The sequence below is a fragment of the Psittacula echo genome (genome assembly GCF_963264785.1).
Source record: "Psittacula echo genome assembly, chromosome: 13".
Taxonomy (NCBI): domain Eukaryota; kingdom Metazoa; phylum Chordata; class Aves; order Psittaciformes; family Psittacidae; genus Psittacula; species Psittacula echo.
In genome coordinates, this window is record NC_137749.1 from 1686129 (window position 1) to 1712699 (window position 26571).

Sequence of the window (26571 nt, forward strand, 5' to 3'; positions counted from 1 at the left end):
GGAAGAGGAACAGTCAGAGGGTGACTATTGCTTGACAAAGTTACACAATGGGGTATTTCAGTGGCACCCCCCCTCCCTCCCCAAAAAATAAAGGAGGAATAGAATATATAAAAGATCTGGGTTAGTTTTCGGGTGGAAGTGAGGACAGGGCACAGGGGATGCTCCGAGGAGGCAGGAGAGCAGCGCTGCCCCGGGACCAGAGGTGTGTAGCAAGGCATGACTGCGCTGGAAGACGGACATCAGAGATCTACGGGGGCTTGGCAGAGGATGGGCCGTTTGGGGAGGTTTGGGCAGCAGCTGCCTTTAATCACTGGCAACGTGGTTCTCGTTCTGGAGGGTGTGCCAGCGTTCAATCTTCTTGTCCTTGTTCTTCAAGCATTCATACCAGTGTTTCAAGCGCTCCCCCTTAGCCGTGATGCCGAGCTGACAGCCGCCTGGAAGAAAGGGAGAAGAGGAGATACAGTATTCAAAGATGGTGCTGATGGTCCAAAAATCACTTCCACAGGGACAGATCCCGTATTTGCAGCATTTCTTTCCATCTCCTGGATTTAAACTCTCATGGAAACAACCAGAGATTCTCTACCTGCACAGAAGACCCCATGGGATGCTGAAGATGGGGAGCACAGTGAGTGTACTCTATGTGACAGCATCATACAAGCACCCAATCAACTTGCATGGTCCCACCCCAAGGTTCCTCACATAGCAGGTGACCTACGCATCCCTCCGGTACAGTGAGCACTGTACTGGGTGTCAGAAGCATACCCCAAAGCACAGACTTCAGCTCACCGATGTAGTCATTCGATTTTCCAATGTCGTAATCCCAGACAGAAATGTCCAGTGATTTCTTGGCCAGATCGCTGTGTTTGATATCATAGAAGAACTCCTGCAGAAGAACATCCACATCGCACCAAGCATCCCAGGAAAAGACACGCAGAAAACGCTCCTTCCCTGTGGCACCTCTCCTCCCAGGATCACAAGCCCATAAGCTGAGCTCACCCCTTGTATCTAAGCGAGTACTTTGCTGGTGTCCCATGAAAGCAGCACCAGCCACAAGATGGGGATGCTCATCCCACCAACCCCCTGGCCACGGTGACACGGAGCTGGGAGCAGGAAGGTCTCAGCGTGCCTGGTACTGCCCAGCACTGAACTGGTGACATCTCCCATGGTAAAGTCATTCCTAAACTATTCCTGGGTGCACAAGGGGGAAAAGGAATCAAACCTCAGGGAGTTTCTCTTCCACCTCCACACAACGTAGTCATTAGCTATGTTGATTCAATCATATAAATAAAATAGATCCATCCTTACCTCATTAAACTCAGGATTCAACGTTTTCTTCTTAATCTGTGTCTTGTGCTTGGCCTTTTTCCCCATGTCAGGTTTCAGCCAACTGAGGGCAACAGAAAACAGCTCAAAACTCAAGTGCAAGAACAGTGGAAGCTAAAAAACCCCAGAGGTTTAGGGCTAGGAAAAGCAACTGAAGGTATTAGCGAAGGTATTGGCCAGTCTGGCTCCGCACCTTCTCATATCATCTAAAACAAATGGAAAATGGAAAACCCAGCCAAGAACATGAAATGGGGAGAGAAATGGAAACCCCAGCCCATTAGCAATAGCAGGCAGACTGGTGTGTTCAGCTGGGGCAGGTTACCTACAGAATGTAGGAAGAATTAGGGGCTTTGCAGCCTGGCTGCAGCCCCAGAACTACGTTGAAGGCTTGGCATTAATTAGATCTGTGTTGGAAGCTGGTTTTAAAACGGGAAAGCACCATCTTCTGCTTGCAGGAATGGGAAAGGTAAAGAAAATCAGAGGGAGGCTGAGAGGGAGAACGACTCAGTTCCACTGCGCTACAGAAAGATGTGCAGAATGTTCAACATGAGGGTTATTGAGTGCGTTTTAGGGAGAACAGAGGTTTGTTCCGAAGGCAAAGATAAAACAGCAATGAAACCCACAACCAGGAATGGCTGCAGGGTCCTCTCCGTGTCACAGCTTATGAGGTTTGAGTTAAAACAATCTGAGTTCCCCATGTTCACAGGAGCCACAAGACAAGCGCCGCTGCTCGAGGAGACCTGCTCCGTGTCACAGCAAGGCAGCAGCAGCGTGAACCATGCAGGTACCGCTGCCTGTGTTCGTTAGGGTGATCTGTTTGCAGCAGGGACACGGCACAGGACAGGGACAGGCACAGCAGGACAATCCTGGACTCCCACCTGCAACCACTGTGTGAGCTTATAGGGCAGCAAGTGAGGCACAGGCTCCTTGTTGTGCATGGAGGGACATCAAACCACCCCTGCCCTGCAGCCATGGTGGGTCAGAGCTAGAGAGAGGGTCCTCTTGTCCTCCAGCTCTGCAATGGCTGTTGGGTCTGGGTATTAAGGATTCTATGGGGAGCGGATGCCATTGTGGGGCATTACCACCTTGCACAGCATCACTCCTGCGTGAGGTCTCAAGGTGCTTGGGAAACGCTCTCCTCTCTCCAGTGGCTTTGGAAGGAGCTCTCAGCCCACCACCTACGCCCCAAGGACACTGGGGGGCCCCATGCCCACCCGTCACCACACTAAAGCCATCCCCAGCTCCCACTTACAGCTTAACGAAGGGGTCTGAGTATCCATTGGCATCCATTGCTGCCAGGTGCACGCAGCGGACGATGCCGACAATCAAACCACCCTGCTGGGTGCTGTACATGAGGGACACGAGGATCTTGCCACGCTCCTCTATATCCCCACCACGATCTACCTGCAAGAGGAAACAGCCAGAGATGGGGACATGAGGGCTGAGTGAGGAAGACTCAACTGCAGAGTAGGCGAGACAAGAGGGATAAAAGGGAACCTTGTATCCCCATGAGGGGGCTCATACGTGAGATGATGGGTGAGCGTGTTGCTCTCTGAGGACTCTTACCTCCTCTTCGTACAGTGCCATCCCACGGGATGAGCCGGTTGTTCCAGCACGCTTCATCTTGGATGGGGAAGGGAAAAAAGAGACTGCAATGAGTGAATGCACGTGGAGAGGCACCATCCTATGGCAAAACCAACCCCAGGAGCCCAGCCCAGCTCTTTCACTGGACACAGGGGTGGAAGGGGCTCAGGTGTGTTCATCAACCTCCACCTCAGCAGACTCAGCACTGGGGATTGGAGGCTCATGGACACAGCAACCAGCTCTCTCCTCCAGTTTGACATATACCAGTGTTGGCCAACAACATCAGCAGATCTGTGACCAGAGAGGTCCCAGAATCACTTCCCACCATACTCTTATCTCCTAGACTTCATGTATCACATCAGTCCATACATGGGTGAGAATCCAGGTCCTGAAGATGCCAATGAAGTCAGGCACCTACAGCTCTGGGCTAGTTCCAGCTCCAAGCTCATCACTAACTCCCTCACATGCCATTTGTTATCAACCTCCACATTACTGGTAGAAGCAAGGAATCTCACAGGAACTCACTGGTATTACTCTCTCCAAGCAGATGTTGAAGTTCTTTTTCTGATTGGCTTTGATTTTCTTCAAGGAAACGCGAGTTTCTCCAATAAACTCATTGTGGCCAAATTTGTCTTCATCACACACGGAGATCCTGATGGGAATGGGAAAGGTGAACATCAACCGGGCTGGAGCAGAGCCTGACTCCAGAGCACAAACCCACTCCTGCATTGGCAGTGCTCAGGGGTGGACCAAGCAGAGCACACCAAAGCCTCCATCCAGCTGGCTCTCCTCTGACCAAAAGCAGGTAGAAAACTCAACTTTTTAATATGTGCATATACATACATATATATTTGCACTATACAAATCTCTATGGTAACAAAAATAATAGTCATGCTAATAACTTCTTATTAAATGACAGGGTTGAAATGGCTTTCTCTTTAAAAGGACCATCAAAATCAGCACGTTCACATGAAGCATGTGATTTTAACCAAAACCTCTGCATTTCCCATCAACACCCACATTTTGCTGCCAGTGCCCTCCCGAGGAAGGCTGGCTTGAGATGCCCCATGCGGGGAGACTCATGGTCCCCATCCCACCCCACTGTGTGATACCCCAGCTCCTCTGCTTGCCTGAGGGTTTTCCTTTGCATGTCCTCATCCGTGATGCCGTGGTACACCAGGGTCTCATTCCACACAGGGTTACGGGTGTTGCGCAGCGTCTTCGTCCTCAGCTTGTTTGACTACAGCATCAAAACAAAAGCGGGCATAATCACACCCCCCATCTTCTCCCCACCTGAACTTCAGCTCCTGGCAGAGTATAAACTAGATGCTCCATCACTTCTGGCTCACAAGAGATGGTCTGACTGGGCTCTGCAGGACATCACTGCTGCCTGCTGAGGCTGTCGCACCAGTGAGCCATCAATTCCAGGTGAGCATCACTGACCTGACAGGGTAGACCTTTATACAAGCACATAATAAAGCACCTCAGCCACCTGCAGTGACCAGGGCAGGCTTCGTCACCTGGCTTTATTCACTGCCTGGGATCTAATCCCTCAAGGACGCTTGTACAAGGAAAAGTTGCACAGGGCAACAGTGTGGGGCTTGGTTAAGGGCTCTTGTGGTCTAAAGGAGATGGCAGCTTGGGAAATGAGGAGCTCTGCTGCTTGTTCACAAAGATAGATCACTGAACAAAAGAGCAGTGGAAATCAAAGCATCTCCCAAGGTCACGACAACTTGATTTACTCTGCACAAGAACAGAAAGCCCCACACATAAGGTAAACCTGTAAATATCAATTCAGAGTCAGAGAATGCCAGGCTGGTTTGGGTTGAAGGGACCTTAAAGCTCCTCCAGCTCCAACCCCTGCCACAGGCAGGGACCCCTTCCACTGGAGCAGCTTGCTCCAAGCCCCTGTGTCCAACCTGGCCTTGAACACTGCCAGGGATGGGGCAGCCACAGCTTCTCTGTGGTTTTATCATCAGTTTTTCCCCTTCTTTTACATTTAGTTCCTCTGAGCGAATCCCTGTTATTTCTTCACAGCTCTATCCAGAACATGCTGCAGCTTCCAAGCAAATGGATGGTTCAAACTCTGGTAATAACTACAATTATTGTCAGATGTTTTGTGATGCATCGACAGTGTCACCTTCTCTGGAACTCCCCTCCATCCCTAAAGCGCATCCATCCCTAAGGCAGATCCCTGCCTGCAGGATGAGCTGTTCCTTGGGTATGGGAGAGCATCTGCAAGCATCACTTTTCAGAGATACTCCCCAGGCAAAACAGCAGCAGTGAGTGACTATGCAAGGAAAACAAGGGGAGAAAGTGATGTGAGGATGGGACCTGGTGGTGCCCAAAACGCACCAAACCAGCTAAAGCCTCACCTTGCTGGCTCCAGGCAAGAGGTGCAGTTTGACGTAGGGATCCGCCAGGCCATTTGAGTCCATTGGTTTTAAGCCCTAAAAGACAACAGGGAGAGAATGGTGCAGGAATCCTCCTTAAGCAGAGCCAGGGAATAGAAAGCACTACCCATGAAGCAACTGAGCAAAGAGCAGCCTCTGTCAGTGGCCACACTGCTTCCATCCCATTGCACTGGGAGCTGGGACCCAGATGGGCTTAAAATGGTGAAAGAAAGGGAAAAAGAGGCACTTACTTTGGCCTTGATGAGGGTGCAGTGCAGGGAGCTGTTCTCCTGGTCGTAGAGCAGGCTGAACTCCAGAGCTCCCAGCGTAGCTGATGGACAGACAGAGGAGGAGGTGGGAACAGGACCTTGTTACAACCCCAGCCAACAACTGTGTGTAATCAGCCCTGATTAGTAACGATTAGAAGGATTTGTGGTTCAAATGTAAAAGCCATTTAGTGCACATGAGACTGTGCTGGCATCAGCCAAACTGCCACACACAGATCCAGCCAGACCCGAGAGCTCCGGTCCTCAGAGCTTTACAGTGGTAGAACTGCCCAGTTTGGGGCTTTTGACTTCCATATTCCCCAGGCAAAGGAGGATGTAACCCATCAAACCTTCCTTAAGGCACTGCCACCCCAGGACTCGGGGGCCAGTGTCTCCTCCCAAGGCTTGGGTCTTGGTGTTTAGCCCCCATTTGACTTGTTGGAAAGCAGCTCACACTTGTCTTCACCAGAGCCTAAACCACCCTGGGTCACAGCTCAGTGATTTGGTGCACAACCTATTGAAGATCCCACAAGCAGCGCTGAAATGAATAGGCACAGCCTGCGAGACGCTTACCCTGGCTCCAAGCAGCATTCCCCAAGGATAATCCCTGCCAGAGACCCACAACCTTACAGTGTAAGCCACAATCCTGCAGCAACCACCTCAAAATCCCAGTTTTCCCCAAGAAAGCTATCCCTCCCCTCTGGGTACATACTGCCTTCATCAGAGTCATAGCTGTTGGCATCCTCCTCCTCTTCCTCCTGGGGCAGCTGCCGCTGTGGGGCTGCAGACACCGGCTGGATGGCAGATGCCTGTGGGATGCTGGATGCCGGCGCGATGGCCGATGGCTGCCGTGCCGGCCTCTCCTCCCTGGTGGGGTGCACGGTGTAGCCCCCTGCTCGCTCCTCCCTTGCTGCAGCCCGGGCCATCTCCGGGGGTCCCAGTGGTGGGCTCGCTGCAGGAGGGACCCCATTAGCCCCCACCACACTCTGTGCCCCCCCAGCCCCTTGCAGGCAGCTGGATTTACCTTGTCTCTCCGGGAACCGGCCTGCTGCACCGGGACTGGGTCTTCCTGCTGCCGACGGTGCTGGGATAGACGCAGCATTACCAGGACATTCACCTCAGTCCCTTCATCCCTGTCCAACCCAGCACCAGCACTGCCCCAAGTAGGGGGGACCCTGCCCATGGCTGCCCCCCCCCCACAGATGAGCATCCTGGCTGCATCCCCAGCGCATCCTACCTGAGGGCGCTGCTGGACCAGGACCGGGAGCGGGGCTGGCAGCGGCTGGTGGGGGTGGCCGTGGGGCTTGCATGGAATTGGTTCTCTTCACGCCTGCAAGGAAAGGGGAGAATGGGGAATCAGCAACAGCCCGCGGGGGGGGTTGCCTGTGTCGAGGAGGGAGTTAGAGCTGGAACTGGCCAGGGAAAGGCAGCAGAGAAGAGAGAGTTTTGGCTCATGTGTTGGAGGTGGCTGTGATAGCAGCTCAGCCCCACGTGCTTTTGGGGTCAGTGCCTCAGGGAGCGGATGCAGCCTGGGCTGGACCAGGGAGCATTTCATTAGGGGACCCCATGCTGTGCTGATGATCTGCCTGCAAAAGAGGGAGACACAGGAGAGCTGGAACAAGGAAGGTGGATGTGGAACAAGGAGGATGTACATGGCTGCGGCCAGGCACTGGTCTGAGCTGGAAGGTGACAAACCCATGAGCATCACTGCAATGCCCATCACACCCTGTCCTCCAAACAGCAGCAATGCCTCAGGACCACCCACTGCACAGCAACCCCCAGGGTACATGCACATCCCAAGGCAGAAACAGCACACGGATGCACAAGTGTTACCTGCCCCAACACAATTCGAACCACCAGCTCCCCCAGGAGCTATTGTCCCACTATCCCGCCATTGAATATTCCTTTCTTTCTCAGGGAATTAAGGGGATTTGGACATTTTCCAGTCATTTTTAGCTACATCAGCTAAATGTGCAAGCTCAGCTCCTAGATGAAAAGTGGTCTCTGAAAGTGCCTCTGCCCTTCTGGAGGCATCTGCAGAGGATGCGGGCACTGCTGAACCCTGTCAGCCACCCGTTCCTGTCACAGCCATTTACAATAGCTTGGAGCATATCAAATGCTCTTGAAATGACATCCCCATCCAGGCCCCCGCCAGCAAAGCACAAGCTCCCACAGGCGCATATCTGCTCCTTCAGCAGCTCCTCAGGGGACACGTGCCCACCCCAGCAGTGACAGGGTGGCATTGCAGCATGAAAAATGCTTCTACTTTAGCGTCCCAACTCGGTTGCATTTCATCTCTGCTTAAAATTAGCCTGGTAAGCACTGAGCCCACTCCTCTCTTCTCTTACAGCTCTCACATCATGCATGCGGCTTTTCAAATTCATGTCTTTGTATGAGCCATAAGATGCCCCCTTTGCAGGGAAAAGCACAGCAGGATCCCTGGGACAGGGATCTCCCTTCATGCACCCCCCTGATCCTGACTTCACCACCACCAAACTCCGCAGAGCAGTGGAAAACCTTGGCACCAGTGTTCTGCACCACAAGATCCCTCAGCATCCCTTAGTGCTGCACGCTGGGCAGAGACAGCCCTGGCAGGGCTGCTGGCTTTGTGCTCCCCAGCCCTCTCCTTGCAAGCACACAGCAGCCCGCAGCAGGGCGGCTCTCACCAGGGCTCCTGTTGACCCCGCTCTCGGCAGCGTAGTCGCGGCTCTCGATGTCCCCACCGGTGCTCTCGCTGCCGCACGGGCCCTGCCTGCCCTCGGCTGCCTTGCGGCCGGGCGCCGCGTAGCTCCCCCTGGCAGCCGCTGTCACATCGCTGCCTGCAGGGAGAGGGATGAAGGCCGCCGTGAGGCTCATATCCCAGCCACCCACCCAGCCCCAGCAACGGCCCTGGGAGCAGCCGCCTGGGTGATGCCCAGCCGGGGTGTCAGGAGGAGGATGGGTACAGCCACTGCAGCGTCACCCCCAGAGCACCATCCAGCACCTATGCAGCAGCAGCAGGGCTCTGCACCATCAAACCTGCACATGGTGCTTGGGAAAGGACACAGCAAGCCAGGGGGATACCGTGAGGCACAAGAGTCCCACAGCAGAAAAAAACCCAGAAGCATCCATCAACAGGTCCTCAGCACACATCAAACCCCTAACGCGTTACAGCTCCTGGTCCCCGGGACACGGGGCTCATATTTTCTTTTTGCTGATCATCTTTCATTTATTAGTGAGACCATGGTAACAGCTGCCTTTGCCTTTCATTTCCATCCACCAGCAGCAGCCATCCCAGCAGATAAATCCCAGCCACACACTCCAGGGTGCTGAGACCACTTCACAGTGATGAATTGCAACCCACAAATAGATATGATGGGAAAGGTCTCGGCGCTCACCTGGCTTGCGCTGGAGACTGGAGGCATAAATCTTTGCTGTGACATAAATGGGATGTTTATCCTTGGCTGGGCTCTCAGGGTCACCGGGCACAAGGAGAAAGTGAAACGCAACAGATTGGAGGTGGGGGAGAGCAGAGGGGTAGAGATGCTGTGATGCTGAGGAGGAGGGAGGAGGGGAACGAGCATCCACCACCAGGAGCCCCGTGGTGCACAAATTGCGATGCCGTAAGTAATTCTCCAAGGGAGCTTTAGGAAAATCATGGGCCTGTCACGAGCATGCTGACGGGAGAGACCTGACAAACCCTCCCCAACTGGTGGCTTAATAAAAGCAGCCTTTAGTGGAGCGGGGAAGCTTAAGGGCACCAGCTACCATCGTGATTAAATAGTCTTAATTAAGTGGCTTCCCCAACTGCTGCTGCATGGGAAGATCATTACCTGGCACAACCAGGCTGGGCTCAGCTGGAGCTCACCACCAGCACTCTGAGCTGTGGCCAAGCCCAGCTACCCGCCAGTGGGGCTCACTCTGACACCCCCACTCCCCCAGATGTGGAGGGCACATCCCCATTGCAAGCAGTGCTGCAGGATGGAGGGAGCATGGATCAGCACAAGGCTCTACCCACAGCCCTGCCTGCAACCAAACCCCAGGCAGCCACCCGTGGGAAATCAAACACAGCCTTGGGAACCAGCCACTAAAGCCTCCTCTGCCCCACAGCCATCTGCCAGGGGTGTGTTGCTGTCACAACTGACCCTGGTCTGAAGGAAGGGTGGGATGGAGGGGACTGCTCTGGAAGGGGTTTGTGTCCTCAGCCAGTTGCTGCCTCCTCCAAACAGCCAAAGGGGGGAGAAAGGAAGAGGAAGATTTGCATTGCAGTCACTGAGCTATTCCTAGCCAGGAGCAGCTGGCATTGGTTGGAGGGGGATCAGGTAATCTCATCACCTCAGTACTCTGATGCCAAACTGGAAATGAGGGCTTCCTCAGAATTAACTCCCAGCCACACAGCCTGTCTGGGAGCATCCCTACACCCGGCTCCTGCCAGTGCTGGCAGCAGTGTCTGCGGGATGCGGGTCTGGAGCATCACAAGAGGTTAGAAAGATGAGGAACATGGCTTTGCCCTGGTAAGCAGGAGGCGCTTATTGCTGCTGCCTAACACAGCCTCCTCGGTCAGCATCACTTGGATGTGCCCTTGGGGGGCTGCAAATGCTGGAGAGAGCAAAGTTGAACCAAAAAACCCCATTGCTGCATCCTCACCTTGCTCTGCTACACATGCATGGCACAAGCCTTGGCGCAGGGCACCAGTATCGAGAGCTGCAGCGGGGAAACCCAACGTCACCAGCTCTGCTGCTCCATCCCTCGCTAACATGGAGCCCCTTGCAAGCTTCCTAAAGTTTCCAGGGGAGGTATTCTGAGGACTGCCATTAAATAACCACAAAACACCTTCCAATCAGCAGCAGGAAACACCACCTACGAGGCAATTCAGCTCAGCACTTTCAACCACAGCGCTTCAGCCCCGGCTGTGCAGTAGGTGGGGAAGCCCCAGAATAGCTCTGTCCCCAGGAGATGGGTGGCAGCAGCAAGGAGAGGTCCCGCTGCAGCCTCCCATGGGAAACCCTGCAGGAAAACACCGCTGGGACAGGAGGGAAGGAGAAAGGGGGGGGCTCAGCACCGAGGCAGCGGCACAGGGGAGGGTGCGGATGCCAGTGCTTACCATCGGAGTCCTGCTCAGCTGCGGGCCTGGCGTCTGCCTGGCCTTGAGGGCACAAAGAGAGCGAGAAGTGGTGAAGCTGCAGCCCGCCCGCCCCACCAGCACCACCAGGGAGGTGCTGCTGCTCTTTCCCCATCTTCCCTCTTTGATTCTTATTTTCCTAGGCTTCTCCATCACCATGTTCACACCCAGGCACTGTCCGAACCCCCAGCCAGGCTCCTCATACCCACCCAGGGCTGCTTTGCTCAAGGATGTCCCTGCACACCCGACCATCCTGATTTGGACAGCCCAAATAAAAAGGCAGGGAGGGCAGCAGAGCCACTTCTGCACCCTGTAGAAAACAGCTCCACAGCTGCTCTGGATGCTTTTTGCTAGGGCTTGTCCTTGTTAATGATGGGAGGAGACCCAACACCCCTGCCCCTTGCAATGAGAGTCAGCATCTGCTGTCACCTACCTCGGGTGGGCGCACGGGACGGGGGTTTCTGGTCCTGGCTGGGTGGCTCTGAGGGGCTGGGTTCACTTGGGGCTTGGGGTCCCTTGTTCTTGCTGATGGGCATCTGCTGGGGCAGCACTTGCTTGGGCAAACCCTTGAAGAACCAGGCGCCGGAGCGCTTCCATACCTGGAGGGGGAAGCAATGGGATGGAACACGAGTCTCGGGGGGATGCTGTGTGCAGACGTGGCAATCTTCATCCCTTGCATCACCAGGGTCCCCCTCCAGCAGGAAACAGGGAGCAGATGCACTGCCATATCCCCCTGCTCTGCAGCCACCCTGCTAATGAATAAACTCTTCATCTCTAGCACCCTGGAGGTGGCAAGGAGCTGATCTATGACCACAACTTCCTCTTCAACCCCAAGACTTTGTTTTCAAGTAAAAAATAATGGAATTTTATATAGAAAACAAGCTCATCACATAAGAACCAGACTCAAGCAGCTGGGCAAGGCTTAGTGGTGCTGGGGGAGAGGCTGGAAGTCTCTGTGAGCATCCCCCAGTCTGGAGCTGGTCCCATCTTGGAGGTCTGGGGTTGGGACCATGCACAGGATGAAACCAAGGGCAGGGACCATGGTGAAGCACCAGGGATGCCACACTCACCTCCCGCTGCTCGGAGCAGATCTTGCAGAGCCAGATAGCGTGGGGCCGGCTGTTGGTGGTCTCTACCCCGCACTTGGTGCAGACGTTCTGCAGAGAAACCAAATGGTTTCTGGATGCCATCAAAAGGTGCCACCACACCAGCAGCAAACCCTTGGGAGCAGCAGGTTACTGAGAGCTGGTTAACAGCAGCTCCCCCAGTCAGTGACTGCAGAAGGATGTCCCCCTTGTGCCATGGGCGGTGGGATGCTGGCAATGGACCCAAAGAGCGAGGTGCCCGGTTTTGCACTGGGGGTTGTCTGTGTGGGTCCAGGGGCACGGGGAGAGCTCTCACCTTCTTGCAGTCCTCGCACACGACGCAGGCAGATCCCCGTGGGCCCAGCTGCTCCCCGCAGAGGATGCAGCGGTTCACCCCGTCCCCCAGCACGCTCCGGCGCATGTCCTCCAGCCGGGTCATGAGGCGCCTGGAGGAAAGGGGACAGGGCTGTAGGGAAAGGCACCCACTTGGGAAGGATCCCACTGCCTTTGGTCCTGCTGCTCCTTTGCCTGGGGCAGCTTCTGGCAGAAGAGCTACGGGAATGCAACCAAGGGAAAAGACATATCCCAGGGGACATGTCCAAGTATTATATTCCCCTACAGCTTTACATACAGCATCACTAACTGCCAGAGAGCAGATACCCAGCTCCCACGTGCATAAAATCCACCTTTGCACAGGTTTGGTGTCAGTGAAACAGCTTTTTTCCCAAATGGAAGCTTTTCCGTCCAATCCCAGCAACTGCCTGTGGAAGAGCTGGGAGAGGAGATCTTGGAAGGGCTCTGGCAGGAGGCCTGGATGAATCAATTCCTTTTCTCGTTTTCTAAGTAAATATATTACATACAATTTACTTTACAGAAAGTCTTCGCCCTTTGAGTGAGATGCCAAAAGCCCACTGGAGAGCAGGCTATAAAAACACACCTGGTTCCTGCAAAGGTAAGGAAAACCCCAGTTAAACAACTTCTATTGCCATGGTAAAAGCAGTTTGCAAAGCCAGAGCAGGAGCGAGCTGCCCGGGGAGCATCCAAGGGCTGGCGGCGCCTTGCATGCTCAGTTAACCCAGAATCCTGGCCCTAAAAATAGCACCAGAAGGGGAAAGTGATGCATTATTTATGCCATTCAGTGAGGAAAAGAAGGAATGAAGAAAGGGAAGAGGAGGAGACCCAGGCCCACCAGAGAGCATCAGCCCCCCTCGCCCTCGGCAGCCTGACCTGAATGTGACACAGCCACTAAGGCACCGTGCCATAAAAAACACCCAACGTTTAAAAGACGTTTCCCCACGTCTGATGACAGCTTCAGATTTAAGGCAGCTCAGCTGCCAGCACCTCTGAGTCGCTCATAAACAATATATGAGCTGCCCATACAGCGGGTGCCGCTGCGGTTGGTCTCCAGCTGCCCGCAGGATGGCCAATATCCCATAGACTGCACATGGAAAAGCAATGGTGGTGATGTACATGGGTGCTTGATGAAGGAATAGCGGCAAGAAGGGAAAAATTAGGCATCGTGGAACGTGCAGCCTATTACAGGTCATAAAATGCCCTGTTGGAAGCTCGCTGCAGTCAACAGGAGCATCTTAAAGCACTTCATCAGCCACCAAGTCAAGCTCTGTGATTTAGCATACATTATCCGACCAAAGCTGTGCTATTATTACAGCCTCTCGATTAAGTGGAAGATATCTGCCATGCTAAAACCCACTGGAGAATTCCCTATTCCTCCCTATGCAGGGGCTGATCCCCCTAAGCTCAAAGGCTGATGATGAGGAGATGCCTCCTGACAGTTCTTAACCAACCTGCAGCCGATTCCCAGTGAGGAGGCAGGAAAGCTGGGCTGGGGCTGGGCATGCAGCAGAGCCAGACATCAGGAGGAATCACTGTGTTCACAGCTACGGTGTCACCAGACAGCAGATGGGTGAGCTTGCAAGTTCCTCCAGTCTTCACAGCCTGAAGTTTCAGCAGCACCATGACCACAGGCTCTCTAAATAGAGCCACTCTGGTTCCCCTCCTTTTGCTGAGAAATAACATCCTCAGACCATTGAAGCAAGGTGCTTCAATGCCTTTCCACACTGGTCTTAATGGGGAAGGGATCTGCCAGCCCAACTCTCTGCTCCGGCATTATTCCAGGGAGATGCAACTCGCTGTTTGGGCCCTTCAGCATCTGCTCACTGCTTTGCAGATCACAGAATCACAGGAAGGTTTGGGTTAGGAGGGACCGTAAAGCTCATAGAGGATTTCTTCCTATGGAATAAGTCAGGAGCCTGCATCTGCCCTTGGTGCCTTCCCAAACTCTGCAGCCAATATCCCCTGCTGCAAACACCCAGAGAGCTGCATCATCCCACAGACACCCAGCCAGCAACGAGCGGTATTCCAATTAAAACCTGGAAACTGGCTGCTCCCCAAGCAGTTCTTATTTAAATGAAGTGAATCATAGCACGGTTGCTCAAAGCCAACATCCCACATGCAACGCAGGGTCCCCACAAAGAGCCCCCGACAGGAAATAACCACAGCATCCAGCTCCTGTCGCTGTGCATTGCTCCCACCTCAACAGGAGACACATTTTAGGGGCAAACCCTTTTATTTCCTAGCAGCAAAACACATGCACAAGCCCCATATCTTCTGCAATCCCCCCCCTCCCACTGCGCTGCAAGAGCTCTGCTCCAAGAGCAGCAGCTTCCAACTGGAAATCTGCAAGCCCAAACAAACTTATTATAGAAACTAGAACAAATGGCACAATCAAAGGGGGAAAAAAGCTTTTGCATTTGAAGAGATTCATTATTTAGCTGCAAATTCTTTCCCAGTCTCTCATTTACCAGAAGCAGCTCCTCAAGAGGTTTTTTAACCAGTGGAAGAGCTTGAGCAGTCAGTACACACACACACCTGTGGCACCAGTTTCAAACCAAGCACATTTGCCTAATTCAAACACCCATTCAAGCTGGAGAAAATGGGCTTTTTTATCCCTGATTCAAACAGGGCCAGGAGAGGACTGGATAAAAGGTTATGGTTTAAGTCCTGGTGTGAAGCAGGCAGAAGAGGGCAGGACTTGGGAAAGGGGGAATTGCATTGAGACCCATGGGCTGGGAAACTCCTGATGCTGGGAACCTCCTGATTAAGGTGGAAACTGGGAGCAAAAAGCCCAAGTTTGGTGTTGACTCCATCCGGAACCACCCTACGTGCATGCCAGAGCCCCACACACATGCTGTTGTCCCACTGCTAACCAAAAGGGTGCCCAGTTCTTGCCCAGGTAGCAGCCAGGAACAAGCTTTCTATCCTCCCAAAAGCTTTTCTCTCCCCTAAATATCATTTCCCCCCCTCATTTCTAGTGCACATATATAGCCATCCAGTTCATCCGTCTTCCTTGCACGTCTCTAGCACTACAGCAGCATCTTTCTTACCATTACACGCACTTCAAAGTGCCCATCCCCCTGGCCTTTCTAACTTCAAAGAGCAGGAAAAAATGCTTCAAATTGTTAAAACATGGGAGAAAAAAACCCAAAAGAGGAGTAATTGAAGCCAGTGGCCAGGAGCTGGCTAAGCCCAGCATCGCTGCTCCTGTAAACAGCCCTGCGGAGAGCAAGAGCATCCGTCATCTGCCAAAGAAATATGAGTTAGGAATGATGGAAGCAAGAGATGAGATTGGGGCAATACGCTATGTCTGAAATGCTTAACTTGCACCTGAGATAACAGCAATAAACCAGTCCCCTGGGAATACAGTGTCTGCCTGGCCCCATAAATACAGCTTGGTGGAAGAGAAAGGCAAGGGCTGCGGGAGACCTCCTGTGCCATCACCTCCTGCCTGCACCAAGGGGCCCCAGCGCAGGCAGGGCAAGAGCTGCCAACATCTCCCATGATTGCAGGCAGGCAGAGGGTCTCACAGGGATGCAGCAAGGGCTGCTGCAGGCTGAGGGACCACTTGAGGCTGGGGTGAATCCTAAATAGGATAGAAACTCCCAGGGCTACAGCACTGGCGTTTTCCAAGCAAGCTGGAGAGGGACAGAGTCCCTGGCACTGAGTGCTGATGATCTCGGGAAACCAGGCTTCACAGCAGGGCAGGCACCTAAGAGTTTGTTGTGTTTAAATATTCATTGCCACTCCGCAGAAACGAATGGCTAAAGACGTGCCTAATGGCTTTTAAATAGCGTCGGGGAGGACATTTAATGCAGCAGAGAAGGAACTGCTGCAAGGGGTGGGAGAAGGACCCGATACAGGGCACCAAGAGCTGGGTGAGCCCCATGCGGGAGCGGACTCAGCCGCCGCTTACACGGCAAAACAGGAGCTGCAGTAAAACACAAAGGAGGTCACAGAGTGCCTCCAGAATGAAGCACTGACTTGCCTCCGTGGGGAAATCGTGTGCCTTAAAGGGCTGAATATTAAATTAAGGCTAAATTTAATGGCATAAAAGAGGCAAGAAAAGAAGCCAAGCTGCAGATTAAATAAAACATAATTAAAATCAGGATGAAAAATTAGAAGCAATTTTCTGCCCTTACAAGCACACGGGTAACCAAAGGTAAAAGCATCAGCTAAGCTTCTACAGCTCGACTTCCAAAGCTCATTCCAAAGCTCATCCTTCACTGGCAACCCTACAGAGAGAAGATGCCCAAGGAGGTCAGGGGATTCATGCATTTCAAAGTATCCCATGCTAGCACATCATCCCAGGGGCTTGAGCCTCCTGTGATCTGTTACAGGGAGACTCATCCCAGTCTGAGAAATAAGGGAGGAGAGGTTTTTGGGGGGGAACCAACACAGAAATCCAAGCAGCTTGTGAGCTGTCTCCTGGCCATGAATTAACCTCATCTCTTCTATAGGCTGGCATCTCAGGAGACATTTCTGTCTGCCTCCAGCAACTCCCCTGCCTTTCCCAGCCCCTGTGTTTATTTTTGTGTTGTCTGAACACAGGGGAGAGGATACCAGCCTGTGGTCCCCAGAGAGCATCTCTGCTGCAGGCCACCGGGGTTAATGACTTAATCCCCTGGGACTCCAGCCATCTGCTCCAGCTTTATGCATGTGTCACCCCTGCAATAAGTACCCAAATTAAAACGCAACCCTGCTTGATAGCTGGTGCTCTTGGAGGCAAGGTGAGAGGCTGTGACCCACAGGGAAACAGTCACAGCATTGCCCTTTGAGAGCAACTGGAGGGAAGGGAATCGCTGCAGCCGGATCCAGGAGCGATGTGTCACATCAGCCCTGGGAGAATCAGCTCCATGCCATGAGATGCTCCCCAGAAATGGCAACTTCTGGCTTTGGAGGGGGTTTAAGATATTTTCTTTGATGCTGAGAGCACAATGGAACCTGATTAGGCAGCAGAGCAGCCTCAGTGGGTTATTGATAGCACCTAGTTATAGGTATACAATGGAGCCAATTAGTGCCTGCGTATGCTCCTGTACCAGCTGGGAGGCATGGGCTCCTCATGGACCACAGCTGGAGCATCACAACCTCAGCAGGAGACAGCACAGAGAGACCCCCCCAAGCATGAGCCCAGGCCAAGCAGGGCAGGAGAAGGGATGAGAATGGATCCATCCCTGCTCCAAGTCCACTTTGCCTTACGCTCCTGCTGCCAGCCGACTTTCAGCTCTTGTGCTCCTAAACTAGCCCAAAGGATTATCCTAATCCCCAGACAGTTGTAAAGTCCTTCATCAGCTTGCACTCTGTCACTGTTTAAGGTGATTTCAGCTCCTGTTATCCTTCTCTGTGCTACGAGACAATGACCCAGCCAAAATAAAAACACACACCAAAGTGTCCCTGTCCTACAGACCTCATCAGCATCCAGCCCACGTATCCCGCGGGCCTCCGTCCATCCCCAGCGCTAAAAATACTCTTTTGCTAGATTAATTTGAGCTGGGTTTGACACAAAGACCAGCTCCAAACATCTTCTCAACAAGGAGCATCGATTTGTTCTCACCCTGCCCTGGCTGGCGGAGGTAAGGGACTCCTGAGACGGCGGATACAGGAGAGGGGACATGAGAGGGCAGGAGATGGATGGCATTAAATCAGGGGGGACTTCAAAGCATGAGGAGGTTCATTTGCAGCCAGCTGGAGGCTTCATGATGGCTCAAGTATTATACATAAAGCTCAAATGCACACAAACCCACATCCACTCACAAGACAACTCCAAGTATTTACCGCATGTTCCCCCTTTGGAGGGCACATTCATTTCATGTAAGCTATTCCTTATACTAACCAAACCCTGGTTTTTAATGGATCTTCCCTTCTTCTATCTCTCACACTGTGGAAAATCCCAGTAAATCAGGCTTTCTGAGAGCACCTCCATAGAGCAGCCTCTCTGACCAAGGGACACTCTCAATCGCTGCATCCCGCCGGAGGCCACCCTGGCAAACCCGGATTACTCTGTACTATAAGCAGCTATCCTGGCTAATGTCCGAGCAGCTTCCGGACGGGTGATCCTGTACTGGACTGATACCGGCGCCGTCCCCTATTCCTGTAGCTGCACATCCGACAGCTCCTGTTGTGCAAGCCAACAAACACAAAGGAGTTGGCAAAGCTCCTGCTTCGCCTACGCGCAGGAGGCGAATCAGCTGCGCCTGCACATCCGCCAGCCCTCCCCTGCTCTACTCCGAGCAGGCACCAAGTCCTCCACCGGCTTTTTCATGAATGAGGATGAGAGAACCTCCTCCAGCTTGGATAACGAAGGGAGAAGGGAGAGTTCCTGCACGTTTGCAAACAGCTGCAGCAGTGCGCGATGCAGAAGCAGCTCTCTCCCCCCCACTGCTAAAGTTGATGTAAGCATAAGCCAAAGAGCATCATCACATTGGAGAGTGATTCTTATCTTGTAAATGGGCAGAGCTGGGAAAACGCTGGTTGTAAGCACTTTCTGGGAATGAATCACCACCATTCATAGCTGCTTTCACCTGCTTTCTACTAGAAAGCCGGGAGAGGGAAGCAGGGAATGTTGTAACATGAAGCTGGGGTGCTGCCCGGAGCCCAGGGAGCAGCACATCCATGGGGCACATGCTGAGCGCAGGCAGTGTCAAGGCAGCATCTTCCTAATGCTGTTCACAAACCTGTTCCCAGCAAAGTAATTCTAGAAACAAGTAAATAAATCCATGACTTCAGAGGCCTCGGGTGCAGCCGCAGCACCCTGGGACTGCATTGCAAACACACAATATGTAAGTGTTACCAAGCAGCTGGGGTGATGGATTAAAGCCTTTTGGTTGGAGGCAGGTTATAGAAACCCACACTGGTTTGGGTTGAAGGGACCTTAAAGCTCCTCCAGCTCCAACCCCTGCCGCAGGCAGGGACCCCTTCCACTGGAGCAGCTTGCTCCAAGCCCCTGTGTCCAACCTGGCCTTGAACACTGCCAGGGATGGGGCAGCCACAGCTTCTCTGGGCACCCTGGGCCAGCGCCTCAGCACCCTCACAGGGAAGAGCTTCTGCCTAAGAGCTCAGCTCATTCTCCCCTCTGGCAGGTTAAAGCCAGGTCCTTTCCCTGTATTTCACCAAGCGGCTGCCCTGCAGAGCAATGTTCCTGTTTGCTGAGCGAAGCCATCTCTGAGCTAAGAGGGGCTTTGGTACTCTCTGAGGCAGCAGAGAGCTCAGTGCCTGCCTGGACCTGAGTATTTTCCCTGCAAGGAAAAAGCTCAGCAGTCGATGCTTAAGCTCAGCAAGAATAAAACGCTGCTCAGTAATGAAGAGAGGCGTGATGCCTGGCAAACAGGATTACCGTGATCCCCTCCCCAACCCATCCCCAGCACAGCAAGTCGATACCTAATTATCAGCATTACTTCGCCTGGCACCTTTGCCCAAGCAGGGTAGAGATGCAGTGAAAGCAAACACAGGCACTACCTGCCTTCTGCTCTATGCTGGGTGCATCAGCACCATGGATGCCCCCAGCACCCACTGCTGATTTTGAGTGACCCGCTATGGATGTGGTTGGGGCAGCACCAGCATCCCTGGTTCCAGCACATGGCCAGCCCTGAGGCATCACTCAGACCTATTCAGCTTTGCATTCCGCTTGCTTCTGAGTGGCAGGAGGGATTAAGCACAGAGACACGTCGCTGGGAGGGGGCAATGGATCCATCAGTGTTCCCACACCAAGACAAAACACATTTTGGTGAGCTCTGGCTTCACCCACACTCACAGGTGCTTGGGCTCAGAACTGGACAAACAGCTCCTCAAAAGGAGATGTTATTAATGATCCCTTCTGGATCAAACAGGAACGGATAAATTCCTGGTCCGGAGCACAGCAGCACACAGAGCAGCTCCTTCCCCTGCTTACAGGTTCCTCCTGGCCAAGGACCAATGCCAGCTCCAAAAGATCCCCCGCAGGCTCCCTTGCAGGAGAAACACTGCAGTGCAGTAGCTGCTGGCCAGGAAAGCAGCCAAGTGATTGTCTCCCGCACCAGCACCAGCACGGCACAGCTCGTGGTCCTTCCCATCCCACCAGCACCATGGTGCCACCATGGCCTTACCCGATGCGCTCCTGCTCCATCTCCTCCATCTTCTCGGCGCGGGCGATGACTCGGTTGATGATCTCCTTCTCCTCATCTGTCAGCTCCACGCTCTTGTGCTGCCGGTCGGGTTGGCCGCCCCGAGCGGTCCAGCCAGCGGGGACCCTGCAGAGAGAGGGGGCGAGGGCTTCCTACACACATCGTACATGTGCACACACACGTGTGTGCAACCACACGGGTAGATGGGCGATAGCCAGGCACTGATTTCCAAGTACAGGAAGAAGGGGTATGATACATCCCCATTCTCTAAACTTTCATCTAGCAAATGGCCCCCGTCCATGGTGGAAGCTTCTGTTTCCATTTTGAGATAGGTTTCATATGGAAACAGTCATTTCATATGGAAAAACAAACTTCCCTTGCAAAAATATCCTCATTTCCACATTGAGCATCAACTGACACAGTTAAGTTGCCCCCCTGCTCCCAGCAGGTTTGCCAGCAAGCTGCCAGGGTGATGGCCACAGGAATGGCTGTTATTTTGGGTACGTGTTGTCAAACACGGGAGTTTTTCCTCTCCTGACATCATTTCCAAAGATCCTTCAGCAGAGCGAGTGCAGCCGGGCTGTCAGGCAGCTTTAACCTGGTGGCACGGGACCGTCTGCCGCTCAGCCTGGCAAATTAGCAAGTGGCAAAGGGGAAATGCTAACCAGGGATGCAAAAGCAAACACCTCTCCTCCCCTCATCTTTCTGCTCATCTGAAGACCTTCCCTGGCTGTTTCCCCCCTGGGCTGAGCAGACTGGCACAGTCTTAAGCCTTAGATTCATTAAAACCCTGTGCAATGCTTCCCCAAATTAATTGCTTTTTCCTTGCATCCAGAGCAAGGTTTTCCCTGTTCTCCCAACACCATCAGAGCAGAAGGGAAAGAGCAATAGGACAAATAAAGCAAGCGAGATACTTACTGCTCCTTCTCGCTGCTGGGAGGCACAGGGCAAAAGAGGGAACAAGGATTAGGTGAGAGAAGGGATGAGGGCAGCGCTCCCCACCTCAGGGTGATGATGCCCATCAGTGCGTCCCTCCCCATGGATCCCCGCTGCTCCTTCAAAGCAATGTGAAGCAGTGAGATCCAAACATGAGCTTCTCCCAACCCCTGTACTGCCCAGGCATCCAAAACCAGCACCCACCTATATGGGACAAGGGTCTGCTGCAGCGGGATGCAACATCGCCCTGCATGGTGGCCACATTGAAGGTTGTGAGGACAGACGAACAGGGTTCCTCAGAGGCACTGGGGTGCTGCACACCCATGGGTCTGTCCCCACCACCTTTCACTGTGGTTTAAGAGGCAACATGGCAAAATTTCCCCATCCAATGAATGCAAACCCAGTTCCCAGTGTTCCCAGAGGAAGAACCAGGCTGGGCGCACCCCCAACACATCCCACCCCTGGGGACTTCCCTTCCTCCTTCCCTCCTGCCCCAGCAGCATCCCACAGCACCCAGACCCTCCTCTTACCTGGCCCTGAGAGACATGGTCCTGTCGCTGGGGCACATCCACCGGTCAGAGCTGCCTCCCACCACCGCGTCGGTCATCGCCGGCTGCCGAAGGGATGCAGGAGCACCGGTGCTGCACCGGTCAGCCTCAGCGCGCCGGGGAGGTCAGACAGCAGCGATGCCGATGGAGGTGTCCTGCTGCTGCCAGGCAGGCTGGGGGGGAAAGAACCAAACCAAACCCCATAAAATCACACCGGGCAGGGCTTTGGTTTTGGCATTGAGGAGCACGGACAGGAACAGGGATGTCGCTACAGTCACTGGCTGGATGCTGTGCACGAGATGCAGGAGCCTACAAGCAGAGCCCTCCCAGGAGGACAATGCAGCCATGCTCCATGTGGATGTAATTAATGAGATACCCGACCTCACATTAATTACGAGGCTTCAGAGCAGGGAGGGAAGAGGCTGCTTCTGTTTCATAGGAAAACCTACAAAGGAGAAAACTTTCTCCCCCGAAACCACATCCCCTCTGGAACGAAACTCCTCTTCTTCAGCTTTGCAAAATGAAGCTGAGAGAGATGCTGAAGGAGGACGCGGCAACCATTCTGTGATAACAGGACCCAAACGTGGTATTCTACTTATTCTCCAAAAGATTCATCAAGACAGGGGCCTCTTCAAACCCTTCTCTTTTCAGCAAAACTGACAGCTTTTGTTAAAAACCACATTTATTCAGCTTATTCCCATTTTCTGGGGGTGTTTTACACCTCCACCCACCACATGGGTGTGGGGAATGGATGGCAAAGCCCAAGCGGATGCTGACCAGCATCACGCATGGCACAGGGATAGACCCATGTGTCCCATCATCTCAGGGCTAACCAGTGCTTTTACAGTGGTGAACACTGCAGGCAGAGCAGTTCCCCAGCTGAGGGGAGGACAAGGTCCCTCCCAGTGCACAGCCCATGGGGTACCAGGGGAGGCTGCCATCACATTGTGGGCCATTGCCACACATGGACCACCTCAGGATGGTCCCCAGGAGCAGAGGTGGGTCTATGGACAGCATCACCCGTGAGACATCACTTGCAAAGGGAAAAGCTCCAGTTGAGCCTCCCTTTAAGTGGAGAAAAGGCAGCCCCTCCATGAAGGGCTTGACTTTGCTGCAGTGCTGTCTAGAGCACAAGGCACAGAGGAGGATACAAACCACCCCTTCGTTAGGACCTCCTGATGATGACAAATGTTTCTATAAGCTCAACTGCTTCCCACCTGCAGGTTTCCCCCTTCCCATCACCTCCACAGAGCCAGGATGGGATTCCTGCTGGGATCCCCTCGCTGCAGCAGCCTCATGCCTGCATTGCTCGCAGCACCTGCATTTGAATTGCTTCCTCCTGCCTGCAGCAGAGCTGAAACAAGCCCACAGACCCCTCTGCAGAGCCCAGGGGCCATTCATCCCCCCAAGCTTGCTGCACTGGGAAGATGCTGCCCCAGATTCCCCCCAGCTCGGCTGCCCATGTCCCATCTCCAAAGCAGCATCCCAGAACTGCCAGCAGGACCAGAGCGCAGCCCAAAGCCAGGAAATGCACCTTTCCAGGGCACAAAGCAACTCCAGCTCCCAGCAAAACTCCAACAGCGGCACTGGGGAGGTTGTCCCGAGGAGGAGCTGTTAAATGGGCTCTTGCAAAGCTGCCCCACTGAAATCCCAACCACCAAGACAGGGAATAATGTGTAACTTTCCCAGAAAGGGGAAAAACATAACTCCCACCCTCCCCTTCCTGCTCTGCAATGGTGCAGGGCTTCTCCATTGCTCCCTGAAGAGACAGCAGAGGTTTAAGGCTCACCTTTGCCTCACTGATAACTTCCAAAAACACAGAGATATAAAAAAGGAATAGAAGTGAAGCACGCGGGGTGATCGGTGCTCTGCTGGTCTCATCCAGCCACTATTCCTGTGCCAAACCAGGAGGCTCCGATGGACAAGATCAGTTAAATAAGGAAATTGTTCATTCCAGCCCCACCAGCACCTCCCCAACCTGCACTGCAGCAGCAAACCCCTGTTGGGTACCACCAGGAGCTGACACCCGTGGGGCTGGACACAGATTTAATGGGGTGCCCTGGGATGAAGGGCAGAGCCGTCAGCATCCACCTGTGGGGAGGTGAAGATGGATAAAGGGCTTGCCCAAGGTCGCGTGGAGCAGGAGTGCAAGGAATAGGGGAAAATCCCTGGTTTTGCCTAGCAGAAAGGGTAGAGCGAACTCTGGCAGTGGGCAGGAAAACTCCTTCCCCAACTAGAACTTTCTGCTTAAACAGAGAGGCTGTGGGTGTTTCGCTTTGCTGCACATGGAGAAGAGCCCGGGAACGGTTCCTGGAGGAATACACAAGCCTTTCCCTCCACCTATAAATAATAGATTTCGGCGCTCTACTTTGCATTACTTCCAGCAACTACTCTTGCTTGTCCTAATGCTTCCTTCTGCATTTTTAGTGCACAGTAAAGAACAAAATAACAGCTTACGGTGGTTTTTTCCCCCCTTGCTCGCAAACAAAAGGCTGTGGCAATCCAAGCTGTGATCGATGGGATGCAGCAGCATTTAGTTAACGAAATGAAAACATCGCATCCGAGAAGGATGCCAAAACCTTCCAGGGTTGGGCTGTCCCCAGAGGGTCCTGGGACCTGCTCTCCCCAGGTCTGCCATCAGCAGGAATGTGAGGAGCCCTCTCATTCGTGATTCCCAGTGGAGGTTGGGAGGAGTGAGGCGGCAGAGCCAGGAATAGAAGCAAGATCTTAATGTCTGGCCTTAAGGAAGAGGCACATGACTCTAATCACACTGCTCCATTACTTCTGTATGACGGAGCCCATGAGTTTGATCATGCCTTAATAAAAGGGGGTTGAACACCTCCCATGAATCTCTGCCTCTCACTGAGCCACAAGGCATCCCGCTTGCTCCAAGCCAAGAGGTGCTGATTCACGGGCTCATTCCAGCACCCAAAATCCAGCAGATGCAGCATCAGCAACCAGCAGATCCCATCCACCCTCCAGCAGCCCTGGGCGGGCAGGGAAAGGCAGCAGGAGCCCCATGGCAGGAGCCCATCCTGCCCCATGGGCACCAGGAGGAACACGGGGCTGCTGGTACGCCAGGCAGGACCTGAAGCCACTCATGGTGCCATCACCAGCCAGGCGTCTGCAAAGAGGCTGCCCGAACACACTGGTTTAACCATCTGGAAATAACGTAGTGGGGTAGGAACCAGAACATTCCTTATAGTGAAGCCTCCCAGTGCAATAATCAGGTTTTTATGGTGAGCTCAACATCTCACACCTGGTGCCTGCAGAGATCGTCTCCTCCAGCAAAGACACTGACACAGTCAACCTATTTCTCCAGCCTTCTCAGCTCTGCAATGCAGCTTTCTTAAATATTGAATAAGTCTGCTGCTCTACACCACCTGCCAGTGCCAATGATGAGGTAATTTTTGCATTGACAAAGCCTAATGCCATTAATCTGGTTTGAAAGAGCAGGTTTAGAGCCCGTCCATTCACCCGGCCAAACACACTCGCGAGGGAGACCGTTGGCGACAGCTTGGTATCCAACACCAGCAGCCAGCCCCCAAACAAATAACCCAAACTGCTGCTCGGGTGCCAAGGAGAGCTTATTTCTGTGTGTCATCACCAAACAAGAGGTTTTGAACTCGAATGGATCCAAATGCTCCCCTCTGTCAGGCTGATGGGGTTTTCATGCCAGCTCCGAGGCATAGGAGCTGATTTACGCTCCCCAGCTGAATGGGGAGGGAAAAGCAGGCTATGAGCGTGTGGTTGCTGATGGGGCAGAAGGGGTGTGTATTTTAGGGTGACCCAGTGGGAACCCCCAGCAGATGCAGAGGCCGGGATGCACCAGGAGCCTTGGATGGGAACGGTGCCCCCTCCACTCAGCACATGCATCCCCAAGCATCCTTTCTAGCTGCAGCTCTCTCCCATTCACCACCATCCCACAAGTCCATCAGGGTCCAATCCTGCCCTCCTCAATGCCCCAGCACCAGGGCTGGTGCGTGGCACCCCAAAGAGCCATGCAAACTGGTACAGACACTTTGCACCGTGCCTGGCTCTGCCCTGAGCGTCTCTCAATGCCTGGGCTCTTCCTTTGCCAGGAAAAACACAGGAGCCACACACACCTCATAGCGTTCCCTATGGAGTGCGTGCCTGGCTATAGGGGCCACAGAGAGCAGCCTGAGCAGACAGCACATTGCTCAGCCCCCTCCAGGGACAGGCAGGATTTGGTACTAATGGATTTACATGCAGAAGAAAAGGAAAAAAGGTGTGAATGGCCCCAAAAGAGCTGCAGAAGCAGCTGTGGAATGCTGCAAAATGACCAGCAGAGCAGAGGGAGCAGCCCAGCCCTGTCCCATGCACCAAAACTCCCTCAAATCCCGAGGTCCCGAGGCAGCCAGCATCCACTTTGCCTCATCTCACAGGGAAGCTGGTTTAGAAAGTTCAGGCTAAACTGGGGAAGATGCTCTTTAGGTGATGCTTCAGGAACAGAAAACGCATTTGAGGCTCTATAAAAGAGCAAGAGGAGAGGCAAACCCCAGCAAACACGGGTAAGGGGTGAACTGAAGCTGCTTGGCCTGGATCCCCCAAGGAACACCTGGACAGGTACGGGACTGGGGCACAGGACAGTCACCTATGACAGGTAAAGCACCCCATGACCCTCAGTCATGGTAGTACATTGCCCGTGCTTCCATAGGGATCCATGTGCCCCAACCACCCAGCAATGCTTCTCTGGTGAAAGATGGCATAAAGTGGGATCAGATCCCAGGGAATGGAGCCCTCCGGCTGCACTGCGGCAAAGCAAGGGCTGGGGTCGTGGAAATCCAGCCATTGGGAAAGAGCCAGAAGCAGAGGGTTGCAAACCTGGGGTCACTGGGTCCTTCAGCTCCACACCAGAGCC

The 26571-nt window shown here is 53.5% G+C and overlaps 1 protein-coding gene across 1 annotated transcript; it reads right to left on the reverse strand.

The window, feature by feature from the left end:
- Positions 1-303: 303 nt before the first annotated feature.
- RPH3A (rabphilin 3A) lies at positions 304-21748 on the reverse strand (the record flags this gene model as incomplete). The annotated part of the gene is made up of 20 exons (XM_080628855.1): positions 304-434; positions 787-883; positions 1306-1387; positions 2576-2727; positions 2890-2946; positions 3433-3559; positions 4038-4147; positions 5283-5357; positions 5552-5631; positions 6279-6518; positions 6591-6650; positions 6804-6896; positions 8233-8385; positions 10650-10691; positions 11101-11266; positions 11738-11824; positions 12069-12198; positions 20188-20331; positions 21124-21138; positions 21672-21748. 20 exons carry the CDS (start codon positions 21746-21748, stop codon positions 304-306), a joined length of 2118 nt encoding a protein of 705 aa, XP_080484981.1.
- Positions 21749-26571: the final 4823 nt, after the last annotated feature.